Here is a 13,569-nt window from a genome sequence, read left to right on the forward strand (position 1 = left end):
CACAGCATGGCTTGCCAAGTGGTGCCATGTCCACACCTGGGATCCGAACTGGTGAACCCCAGGCCACTGAAGCAGAACATGCGCACTTAACCACTGTGCCACCTGGCCGGCCCTACTAATTGTGAAATGAATATGATATTCTGCATTTCTATGATTAGGGAAGTAGATGGTTCTTTATAAATTCATCTTTCAAGAGGCTACTTTTTTAAATGAATTTATATGTGCACTTTATAAAATAAAAATATTAACCCTCTTGTACCTGCTGCACTTATTTTTCCTGTTTTGTTGCACATCGATTTTTATTAGTGTTTAACTTTTCACTTCTACAAGAGTGTACATTTGACTTCAATCCACTATTCCACAGAAAGCCCTTCATCCCAAAATCTCCAGTTTGGCCTCCTTTCAACCAGAGTGAGCTTCCAAAAGGCAAATTTCATGTTACTCTTCTGCTGCAAACATTCTCTTCCAGGATAACATTCCAAGTCCTCACACTGGCCCAGGAATCCGGGGATCTGGAGGCTGCCTCGCTCTCTCCCTCACCTTCTACCCCTCTCCCGCCCCACCTCTAGTCAGTCATTCACCTTCTTGCGGGTCCTGAAACATGATATGCTGTTGTGCATCTATGTCCTCGTCCACGTGTCTGCCCCTGGTGGAATGCACATGGCTCGTTCTGAACTTACCCCGGCCATCCTTTAAGCACTCCTGCCACCCTATTTGATTCAGTATTTCTGCCTCTACATACCTGTCCTCTTGCATGTCCCCTTCCCCTTTGCTAATTTACTGCGATAGCAGGAACCCTGTCTTCCTGGACTTAATGTCCCAGCACTAGACCACAAAACCTGGCAGGACTCAACAGATATACTTGGTGAATAAATTAACTAAGGCACTGATATTACTTGTCTTAGAATTCTGGGTCACAGAAACAGGAGGTGGCAGTTTCGTCTCCTTTTCTGGGTGCAGCAACAGTCCTAAGATGTCCAAATACACCATCTGCCAAAGCGCCACCTCAACCTCTTTCTGCAGCCTCCCTCCCGTCACAGCATCTCCTGCCTCGCGAGTTGGCGACAAGCAGCGGGAGGCAGGATGCAAGATCCAAGACAGTCCTCACGATTCCCACCTGAAGGATTTTGGAAGCATTTTGAGGAGCATGATAGAAAAGACCTCGATTGCTTGAACAGCTGTGGACTTTACGAACACGGCTGGTGAGGGCTTGGAAGGAAGTGGGGAGTGCAGGAAGGGATCTCTGCCACACAGTGCCAGAACATCATGACAACACGCCCTGAGTGGAAGCAGAGGCGGTAACTGACAAATTTGGATGTGCAGCTGAGGAAACACCAGGCAGAGTCCTGATGGTGCTGCCTGGTTTCTTGCTGCCACTCACAGTGAAACAAAGAGAGACAAACTGGTGTAAGAACTGTCACAAAAAAAGAATTCTCAGCCTCTCCAGGTGGCAAAAGATGCTGAAATCAGAAATGGCTGCTGGAGGCCTGCCACAGAGAAAAGGAAGGGCCATGGGACCTCCTGCTGAAACTGAGGACAGATCTAACGGTTAGGAGACTCAGTCATAAGAGAGGAAAGATGTGCCTCACAGATCCTCCCCAGGAAGCTGCGGTCAGGCACAGGGCATCCCCAGCGCCCAGGAGAGAAGCACTGCCAGCTTGGGCTGAGAGGGCAGAGGACGCAGTGAAAGGGGCTGATGGGAGCCCAAATGCTTCTGGCAGGAAGTAGGATGAAAAACGACCTAGGTGCAGGTATTGTAGAGGCTGAGCAAAATGGTGGGGTGAGCTGACCCAGGACTCTCTCCCCTCCAAAATACAACCAAAGAAATGGAAAAACTGAATTCTCAACCAGTGACCCCTAATGCCGAGACTGTCAGAGACCTACAGAGTAAGAAGACAGAAAACGGAGAGGCTGGAGCCGCCCTCAGAGGAGCTGGAGCGGGGTAGGAGAGAACTTGCTCCCTCCCCTAGAGACTGGGATCGCTGCACGGGTGCGGGAAGGAGTGGGGGAGGGGCTGCGCGACTGGGGGATCATCCAGGACTCCCGCCACTGGTGCAGTGGAGACCCGCTGACGGGGGAAAGCTTCCGTGCGTGGGGACCCCATAAACCCAGGGCCCTGGGAGACCAGAGAACTGAACTGATCCAAATCCAGATCGGTGTGCCAGAGAAACCACCTCTCCCCTCGGGCAAACCACGCTGGGCGCCGCCATCTTGCCCGAAGGCGGAGAGCTCAGAACGCCCGGCTCTCGACCCCCATCTACTGGCGACAGGCTGTAACTGCAACCGAATTCTACCACCATGCGAAAAAACTGCTCCTCTACCATCCAGCAATTTATAAAAGCCCCAGACCAGAAGGAAAACAATAAAAACACAGAATTAAGTCCTGAGGACTTGGAATTAGGCAAACTAAGTGAAAATGAGTTCAGAGCAGCTGTAATAAAAAAAAACTCAATGAGGTAGAGAGAAAGAAGAGAAACAAGCCAACGAGTTCTGGAGTTACTTCACAAAAGAGATTGAAATTATAAAGAAGAATCAAACAGAATTACTAGAGATGAAAAACACAATGGATCAGATAAAACAGAATACGGATTCCCTGAATGCCTGTGTAGACACCACAGAGGAGCAAATTAGCATAATCAAAGATAGGCTGAACAGCTCCAGACAGAGGAAGAAAGAGAACTAAGAATTAAAAAGAATGAGAAAAATAACAGAGAGATAGCAGATTTAAGGAGGAGAAAGAATTTAATGATCACAGGAATTCCCAAGAATGTGGAAAAGGAAAATGGAGCAGAAAGTGTGCTTAATGAAATTACAGAAGAGAACTTCCCAAATCTACAGATTGAGGGAGAAATGTGTGTGGAGGAAGCTTTCAGATCTCCTAGATTTGTCAATGTACAAAGACCTACTGCAAGGCATACAGTAGTAAAAATGGCAAAAATGAAAGACAAAGAAAGAATACTCAGGGCAGCAAGACAAAAGAAAATAACCTACAAAGGAACTCCTACCAGACTTTCAGCGGATTTCTCTACAGAAACCTTACAAGCTAGTAGAGAATGGAGTGAGATATTCAAAACGTTAAAAGATAAAAATCTTCAGCCAAGAATACTCTATCCTGCAAGAATATCCTTCAGATATGAGGGAGAAATTAAATCTTTTCCAGACAAACAAAAGTTAAGGGAATTTGTAACCAAAAGTCCTCCACTATAAGAAATCCTCAAGGAGGCTCTCATACCTGAAAAAAGAAAAAAGGGAGAAAGAGGTCACAAACCACAGAGTAGGGAGACAGATAGATAGAACCAGAATAGGATAGCAAATGTTCAACTATAGCATTAGGATAAAGGTAAGTAAACTACCAAAGCAAAGACAATCTTATCACTCTAACTACAAACTCATAACACGAGTTGGAATAAGAAATGAAAATAATAATTTAGGAGGGGAAGAGCAAAGGGACTAAATCAGTCTAAGCCAAGTAAGTAAGAGACCACCAGAGAATAGACTATATTATACACGAGATTATAAATACAAACTTCAGGGTAGCCACTAAACTAAAAAACAGAACAGAGCCACAAAACATAAATAAGGAAAAAATCTAAGAAACCCAGCATAAGAAATTGCAGTAGTCAATGGGTAGGCTAAAACACACAGGACGAGAAACAAAGGTAATGCAGGAAAACCACATAACGAGTGACAGATTGACAGCATTAAGTCCACATGCATCAATAATCACCCTCAATGTAGACGATTGAACTCTCCAATAAAAAGACACAGAGTGGAAAAATGGATTAAAGAACAAGATCTAACAATTTGTTGCCTCCAGGAAACAGACCTCAGGCCCAAGGACAAACACAGGCTTAGAGTGAAGGGGTGGAGGACAATACTTCAAGCTAATAGCAAGCAAAAGAAAGCAAGTGTTGCAATTCTTATATCAGACAAAACAGATTTCAAAATAAGTCAGGTAAAGAACGACAAAGAGGGACAATATATAATGATCAAAGGGACACTTCATCAAGAAGAAATAACGCTTATAAATATCTATGCACCCAACACAGGAGCACCAAAGTTCATAAAGCAACTATTAACAGACCTAAAGGAAGATGTTAAAAACAACACAATAATAGTAGGGGACCTCAACACCCCACTCACATCAATGGACAGATCATGTAGACAGAAAATCAATGAGGAAATAATGGAGCTAAACGAAAAACTAAAACAATTGGACTTAATAGACATATATAGATCACTTCATCCTAAAAGAGCAGAATACGCATTCTTCTCAAGTGCACATGGAACATTCTCAAGGATAGACCATATGTTGGGAAACAAGGCAAGCCTCTACAAATTTTAAAAAATTGAAATAATAACAAGCATCTTCTCCAATCATAATGCTATAAGGCTAGAAATTAATTACAAGAAAAAAGCTGAGAAAGGCACAAAGATGTGGAGACTAAACAATACGCTACTGAACAAGCAATGGATCATTGAAGAAATTAAAGAAGAAATCAAAAAATACCTGGAAACAAATGAAAATGATAACATCCCATACCAACTCATATGGGATACAGCAAAAGCTGTATTAACAGGAAAATTCATCACAATACAGGCACATCTTAACAAACAAGAAAAATCCCAAATCAGCAATCTTAAACCACACCTAACTGAATTAGAGAAAGAAGAACAAACAAAGCCCAAAGTCAGCAGAAGGAGAGAAATAATAAAAAGCAGAGCAGAAATAAATGCTATTGAAACGAAAAAGGCAGTAGAAAGGATCAATGAAACAAAGAACTGGTTCTTTGAGAAGACAAATAAAATTGACAAACCCCTAGCCAGACTTACAAAGAAAAAAAGGGAGAAAGATCAAATAAACAAAATCAGAAATGAAAGAGGAGAAATAACAACAGACTCTGCAGAAATACAACGGATTATAAGAGAATACTACAAAAAACTATATGCCAGCAAAATGGATAACCTAGAGGAAATGGGTGAATTCTTGGACTCCTACAATCTCCCAAAGCTCACTCAAGAAGAAGCAGACAATTTGAACAGACCAATCACAAGGAAAGAGATTGAAACAGCAATCAAACACATCCCAAAGAACAAAACCCCAGGACCAGATGGCTTTCCTGGGGAATTCTACCAAACTTTCAGAGAGGATTTAATACCTATCTTTTTCAAGCTATTCCAAAAAATTAGGGAGGATGGAACACTTCCTAACACATTCTATGAGACCAACAACACGCTGATACCAAAGCCTGACAAGGACACCACGAAAAAAGAGAACTACAGGCCAATATCGCTGATGAACATAGATGCAAAAATTCTAAACAAAATTTTGGCAACTCAAATTCAGCAATTCATCAAAAGGATCATACATCATGATCAGGTGGGATTCATACCAGGGACACAGGGATGGTTCAACATCCGCAAATCAATCAACGTGACACACCACATCAACAAGCTGAGGAATAAAAACCACATGACCGTCTCAATAGATGCAGAGAAAGCATTTGACAAGATCCAACAGCCATTTATGATAAAAACTCTGAACAAAATGGGCATAGAAGGGAACTACCTCAACATAATAAAGGCCATATATGACAAACCCACAGCCAACATCATTCTCAATGGGCAAAAACTGAGCACCATCCCCCTGAAAACAGGAACAAGACAAGGATGCCCTCTATCACCACTCTTATTTAACATAGTACTGGAGGTCCTGGCCAGAGCAATCAGGCAAGAAAAAGGAATAAAAGGAATCCAAATAGGGAGGGAAGAAGTGAAACTCTCGCTGTTTGCAGATGACATGATCTTATATAGAAAACCCCAAAGAATCCATTGGAAAACTCTTAGAAATAATCAACAACTACAGCAAAGTTGCAGGGTATAAAATCAATTTGCATAAATCAGTAGTATTTCTATATTCTAATAACAAGCTAATAGAAAAAGAACTCAAGAACACAATACCATTCACAATCGCAACAAAAAGAATAAAATACCTCGGGGTAAATTTAACTAAGGAAGTGAAGGATCTATATAATGAAAATTACAAGGCCTTTCTGAGAGAATTGGATGACGACATAAGGAGATGCAAAGACATTCCATGTACATGGATTGGAAGAATAAACATAGTTAAAATGTCCATTCTACCTAAAGCAATCTACAGATTCAACGCTATCCCAATCAGAATCCCAATGACATTCTTTACAGAATTAGAACAAAGAATCCTAAAATTCATATGGGGCAACAAAAGACCCCGAATTGCTAAAGCAATCCTGAGAAAAAAGAACAAAACGGGAGGCATCACAATCCCTGACTTCAAAACATACTACAAAGCTACAGTAATCAAAACAGCATGGTACTGGTACAAAAACAGGTGCACATATCAATGGAACAGAATTGAAAGCCCAGAAATAAAACCACACATCTATGGACAGCTTATCTTTGACAAAGGAGCTGAGGGCATACAATGGAGGAAAGAAAGTCTTTTCAACACATGGTGCTGGGAAAACTGGAAACCATATGTAAAAGAATGAAAATTGACCATTCTTTTTCACCATTCACCAAAATAAACTCAAAATGGATCAAAGACCTAAAGGTGAGACCTGAAACCATAAGGCTTCTGGAAGAAAACGTAGGCAGTACACTCTTTGACATCAGTATTAAAAGGATCTTTTCGGACACCATGTGTTCTCAGAGAAGAGAAACAATAGAAAGAATAAACAAACGGGACTTCATCAGACTAAAGAGCTTCTTCAAGGCAAATGAAAACAGGAGTGAAACAAAAAAACAACCCACTAACTGGGAAAAAATATTTGCAAGTCATATATTGACATATATATCTGACAAAGGCTTAATATCCATAATACATAAAGAACTCTCACAACTTAACAACAAAAATCAAACAACCCGATCAAAAAATGGACTGGAGACATGAACAGACATTTCTCCAAAGAAGATATACGGATGGCCAATAGGCACATGAAAAGATGTTCATCATCGCTGATCATCAGGGAAATGCAAATCAAAACTACACTAAGATATCACCTTACACCCATTAGAATGGCAAAAATATCTAAAACTAATAGTAGTAAATGTTGGAGAGGTTGTGGAGAAAAAGGAACCCTCATACACTGCTGGTGGGAATGCAAACTGGTGCAGCCACTATGGAAAACAGTATGGAGATTCCTCAAAAAATTAAAAATAGAACTACCATACGACCCAGCTATTCCACTACTGGATATCTATCCAAAGAGCTTGAAGTCAGCAATTCCAAAAGTCCTATGCACCCCACTGTTCATTGCAGCATTATTTACAATAGCCAAGACATGGAAGCAACCTAAGTGCCCATCGACAGATGAATGGATAAAGAAGATGTGGTATATATATATACAATGGAATACTACTCAGCTGTAAAACAGAACAAAATCATTCCATTTGCAATAACATGGATGGAACTTGAGGGAATTATGTTAAGTGAAATAAGCCAGTTAGAGAAGGATAATCTCTGTATGACTCCACTCATATGAGGAATTTAAAAATGTGGACAAAGAGAACAGATTAGTGGCTACCAGGGGAAAGGTGGGATGGGGGGTGGGCACAAAGGGTGAAGCGGTACACCTACAACACGACTGACAAACATTAATGTACAACTGAAATTTCAGAAGATTGTAAACTATCATTAACTCAATTTAAAAAAAAAAAACAAAAAAACGACCTAGGTGCAAACACCTTTCATGAACAAGGCAGGAACACAAGGGTGGAGCCCTCCCAGAGGTGGAGCATCGGGCCAGGAGGGTGAACCTACCTGCATCAGAGCCCCCATCCCCCTCACAGACCAGGGACCTGTTTCGGATGCCTGTCCCACACTGCGTGCTGGGAGAGGTGGGGCCGCAGGTAAGGAGTGGTGTCCAGGAGCTGTGCTTAATGGCTTGTCCTAAGAGGCCTCACTCAAGCAAGTTTGCATATGGGAGGGATGGGAATCTTTGGGAGCCAGAAGGCAGACCATGGGAGGCAAAATCCTAAAATAACCCCATGATTTCCTGCCCTAATCTGTGGGACTGGGCTATGATGAGACATCATGCCTACAACCAGTTACATTATACTGCAGAAGAAACTTTGCAGATGTCCCTAATGTCACCACCCCACTGCTTTTAAGATAAGGAGACAATCCCAGATTATTTGGGTGAGTCTCATCCAACGACAGGAGCCCTCTAGAAGCAGCACAGGAAGTTGGAGAGATCGTGTGCAAAGGACTCAACTTGCTGTTTCGGGCTTTGAAGATGGAAGGGCCTCTGGGAGCAGAAAGGGCCCAGCAGACAGCCAGCACAGAAATAGCCCTCAGACCCACAGCCACAAGGAACAGGATTCAGCCAACAATCCTTGAGTATGCCAAGTGGGTTCTTCCCTGACCAGCTGCCCAGACAGGAGCCAGCTGGTGACTCTGGCCTCGTGGGACCCTGAGAGAGCCCACTGGCCTTGCCTGGACTCTGACCCACAGGACCTCCAGCTCATAAATGGCGCTGTTTTCAGCCACTGAGTTTGTGCTACCTTGTTACCCAGAATATAAAGCTGGGACACACCCTACACAACCCACCCAGACCTTCCTCACCAACCGAGGAGCTCAGCTTCTGGAGTACGGCCTAACGCTGACACTGCTCTTTACCAACTTCTGTGGTAATGACAAACAGTAAGAAATTTTGACAAGTAAAAATAAGGTCAAATGGTGATTTCTTTCCAAATTAAGTCTCCACAACAGGATTTTTTTTTTTTACTCATGATGTCACTTAACTTTACTACATAAATACCATCAAACATGTTTGCTGTCTGCACCAGACACTTGTGTCCCTAACCAGCAGCCATTCCCACATTTTCCTCTGATGCAAAGCCCAAAAGTCATGGATACAAATTACTCTGAGGCAATTAGGGAAATTCTATTCCTCATGTCAATAATTGATTGACTAGGGTCCACAACAGAATTCTTTAGCTGATAAAATAATCTTGTATCTATAAGAAAAGTCATTAAGTACAGGTTTTCCTCTTGGGTATCACAGAAGGACACTAAATAAAGTCACTGATGTATTAAAATGGGAGTTATTTTAAAAGACATTTTTATCAACAGATTTATTTAAAAGTACCTTCAATGTCAATAAGAATGTCTTCCACTTAATTACACTTCACCCAGGTTTCTGGGCAAAGTTGTTTCAAAGGGTAATTTGTTACTGAGTAAATGCTAGAACTGGAATTGTTACTTAGAAAATTATTTAAAAGCCCACTTTGATTGCCTGGAGGCACAAATTGTGCTGTAATAGGGCTGCAGAACCCACTCCCTCCTAAACAGAAGAATCTGAAGACGTCGCGATCACATCAAACTCCAGACCAACAACATTCAATTCCAGTAACAACTTGAAGACAAGAGAACGTACCTGAAGAAAAACATGACAGTGCACGGATCGTATAGCTCATACATTTTGTTGAAGTCAGGAACTTCTGTAATATCCACAAGATAAATAACTGCAAAATTTTTAACCTAAAAGTAAAGGAGATTGAAAAAAAAGCCACCTAAAATAACAAACCAATTTTTTATTTGTAAAAACACATTAAAAAACAAAAACAAGAATATGTGTGTAACACAACAGTTTTCAGACTAACTCCCCAATATTTTTCCCAGTAGAGCTAACACACAGGAAAATAATTCAACACTATCAAGATCCTGAATTTGCCATTTACACCTCACTTGACCATTTTTCAGAAGAGCAGGTTATGAGAACCCTGCAGAAAATGTCTACAGAGATATTATTCATGCTGATCCACTAATAATCTATATGAACTTTCCCAAATTTGTACTTTTTCCAAATTCTTAATTACATGCATTAAACAATGGCTGTAAAACATGTCTTTAGAAATCAGCCACACATTTGTTTCCCCCACTGATTTAGGTCTGAACACTTGCAAATACTAACAGACTAGTACCCCAAACAATATTGTATACAATGAATTTTCTTTAATTGTTTTAATTACAAGTTTATCAGAGAAGATTTAGAAAACTATAAATAAAATCACCTCCAATTCCAACACCCAGAGTTAATTGCTGAGAATATATTTTTAGTACATTCTTTCTGATTTTTTGGGTGTATATATATATATATATGTGTGTGTGTGTATATATATAAATCTGTTTATACTGTTATGTATATATATATATGTTGTGTGTGTGTGTGTGTATATATATATATATATATATATATAAATCTGTTTATACTGTTATGTGCCGCATAACAACGTTTCAGTCAATGACGGACTGCATACACGATGGTGGTCCCATAAGATCAGTACTGGAGCCTGGGTGGGCTGCAGCCTCACCACCTGGGCTTGTGTAAGTGCACTCAATGATGTTCGAACAATGACAAAGTCACTTCTCAGAATGTATCCACGCCATTAAGCGATGCCTGACTCTACTGTGTTAACAAAATGTGGTCATATAGTGATCACACAACAATATTTTGTATCCTGCTTTAATTATGAGCATTCTCTTCAATTATATGCTTCCCCAAAACACAGTTTTTATGGCAACATAATAGCTCATCAAATGGTTATGCCATTATTTCACGACTCTTCTCTTATTTTCTGATTTTTCATGATTAATTGAGATTTTTCATTAATATCAATTCTTCACCTGTGAACACTCTCACCCTTAATCTGTGTACATACTTCATTATTTCCTAAGGATAAATTCCTAAAACAGAATCTTGGAACAAAGGTCACGTCATTTTACAGGCTCCTTACAAATACTGTCTCCACGCCTTCTAGAAAGCTTATACCAATTTATATGTTATGAGTTGAATTGTGTCCCCCTCCCGAAAAAGACACATTGAAGTCCTAACCCCCAGGACTCAGGATGGGGCCCTATTCGGAAATAGAGTCCTTGCAGATGTAGTTTGTTAAGGGCAGATGACATCACACTGGAGTTGGGTGGGAATCCAATCTGAACAGTGTCCTGCAGGAAATGGCACCGTGAGGGCCAACAGAGCAGGAGAAGCCACATGAGTGGAGGACTGGAGCGACACATCTTTAGGCCACAGAGCGAGCCCCACAGATTGCCGGCAGCAGCAGAGGCTGGAGGCAGCAAGGAAGTTCTCCCTGCAGGCTTCAGAGGGGCGCGGCCCACGATGCCTCGCCCTCGGACACAGCTCCAGACTGCGCGAGAACGCATTCCTGTCTTTTAATCCCCCTAGTCTGTGGTGCTTTGTTACCACAGCCCCAGAAAACTCATCCAAGACGAACATTTCTTCATATAAACTCAGTCTGAAAACCCGACTGTAATTTACAGATGAAATAACATGGTACTGGGATTTGCTTTAAATACTACAGCATCAAAAATGCTTGAGGGGTGAGATGGCACAAGACTGACAGAAACTGGTAACTATCGAAACTGAGCGACAGGTAGAGAGGAGTTCACCATACTCTCCTGTCTACTGTTGAGAATATTAAAAAATACTTAATACGGAGATTTAAACCACCACCACCACAACAAGGAAGGAAGGAAAGAAGTGTGCATTTAAGGTGGACTCCTCTTGCCCCACAGCTTTGGACAGGAGGAAACCTTAATCAAAGCCTCGCGCTCGGCTGTGTGTGAGGGCTCTGAGACCGCCACACGCCCCACTGTCTCCAGGCCATTTTTAAAAAGCCTTAATGCAGCGTCTGTGCATGTCCATGTCATGGGAACTCCTCCTGGTCTGATCTCGTGCCTGTGAACACACTTCTGAAACTCTGGTTTCCTGCGGTGCCCACTGTGAAAACGTGTTGGTCAGGTCAACAGAACCAGCTTTACTTTCATGGTAAACTCATACCACTGCATTCTGGTTTTGTCTAAAAGCAAAACAAAAACTGCACCACAGACGTTAAGACCATATGTGGTCACAGGCAGCAGGAAAGCAGGTCATACTTTGACTCATTTTTGTCCCTTCAATTCCTTGCTCAGTGGCAAATGTACAAAATAAATACCAATAATGATTATTATATTAAATAACTTATGGAATCACCATGAGAATATTCAGTTTTTCTAAAAGTCAAATGGACAGAGCTGTTAAGTTTGAACTATAGAAAAAAGTAGAATCAAGTTTTTATCATCTTTTTTCGTGTATGCGAAAAATAACCACTGAAGTTTAACAATCCCGAGACAAGTGAATAAATGAAACCTGCTTGAAGATACAGACATCTATCTCCTTGTGCCTTCTGGTGTGTCTCCTTGTGCTGTGTCTGGCCCACAGCAGCTAACTTCTCATCTGAAGCTAATAGAGCAAAGGGCCAGGTCAGACTCGCTGACTGCAGGACGTGAACATGCTCCTCTTTCACGGACTGTCTCATGAACATTTGAGAATCCATCTATGCAAGGCACTTCTCACCCATTCCTCCTAATTCTTGCAACACCCCTAACAGAGACACTATTAATATTCTGCGTGTGATGCAAGGAAGGCTCAGAATGTGAAGTGACTCCAAGCCACAAGGGGATGCAAACAGCCAAGCTGAAGATCATCAACTCTGGCTCCTAAGCCCAATCTCTGGATGAGGTTTCCTACCGAAGTCGAGAAGGAACCAGCCCACCCAGAGCAGACAGGAGGCTGAGGGAGGGTGGGGAGTTCATCAGGCTAAGAGCTGCAGCCTGATGTGTAAGACACAGACACAGGAGAGAACAGGCCCAGTGCAGAGAGAGCACGTGGAACGGGGCCCAGAGCGGGGAGAAAGGGAGCCTGCAATGCAGGCAGGGACCCTGTGGGCTCAAGGAGCCTGGGTCAGTTATTTACCCGTAAGTAAGGTGGGCTGAAGAGCTATGGTACATACCGACTTGAGCAAACTAAGGAGCATCTAGAGACAAGTTCCTACAGGTGTGACCAGCAAGGCACTGGGCCAGACACCACTGCCATCCACATCCAACAGGGACCAAGCCAAGGCACGGATGGCTGGGAGGCCCTCTGTAGAGCGGAGGGCAGGAAAGGGATAGCCACAGAGGCACCCCGGGAAAGGCATCCTCAGAAAAGGAGATGAGGGATCCCTCCAGGGAGGGAGCTGGGTCGAGCACCAGAGAGGTCAAGTCCGGTGAGGCCTGAGAGGTGTCTGTGACTCTGGCCACTGGAAGGTCATCAGCAACAGTGCGAGACAGCACAGGGCTGAAGCCACATGGAGCTCTGACCAACAGAAGGCACTGACTACAGACACCTCTTGCAAGCAGCTTGGCTACGGAGAGAGGGAAGCAGCTGCGCAGCTCAGGTGTTGAGGCAGGAGAGGAAACGACGTCTCTCCCAGCCACCCCACTTCCCCCTTTTCCTGGTGAAAGAGGACGAGGCGTCTTCGGAAAGGAGAGTAGTCAGGTGAAGGAACTCGAGCTGAGCACCACATGTTCAAACAGCCTCTGCGGAAAGTACTTCACGGTCACTGCAGCCACTCAGACGACGGGGCCCTGGGTAAAAGCAGCCACCTGCCCCTCTGCACAACTGTCGCCTGGAAAAAGTCACCCTGCCGGTTTTTGGATTCTGCCCTCATATAAATTTCACAAAGAAGAGACACTTTGTTTCATTA

The 13,569-nt window shown here is 42.6% G+C and overlaps 1 protein-coding gene across 8 annotated transcripts in view; it reads right to left on the reverse strand.

Moving 5' to 3' along the window:
* Positions 1-13,569, reverse strand: part of TXNL4A (thioredoxin like 4A) — a 28,475-nt gene that overhangs the window by 925 nt on the left and 13,981 nt on the right. For all 8 annotated transcript variants that reach the window (XM_070627952.1, XM_070627950.1, XM_070627947.1 and 5 more), the window contains one exon: positions 9,420-9,523. In XM_070627952.1, coding sequence (XP_070484053.1) covers positions 9,420-9,463 — 44 coding nt within the window. In that variant the 5' untranslated portion in view covers positions 9,464-9,523. The remainder of the gene's footprint in view (positions 1-9,419; positions 9,524-13,569) is intronic.

Source organism: Equus przewalskii, chromosome 7 (assembly GCF_037783145.1).
Source record: "Equus przewalskii isolate Varuska chromosome 7, EquPr2, whole genome shotgun sequence".
In the NCBI taxonomy this organism is placed as follows: domain Eukaryota; kingdom Metazoa; phylum Chordata; class Mammalia; order Perissodactyla; family Equidae; genus Equus; species Equus przewalskii.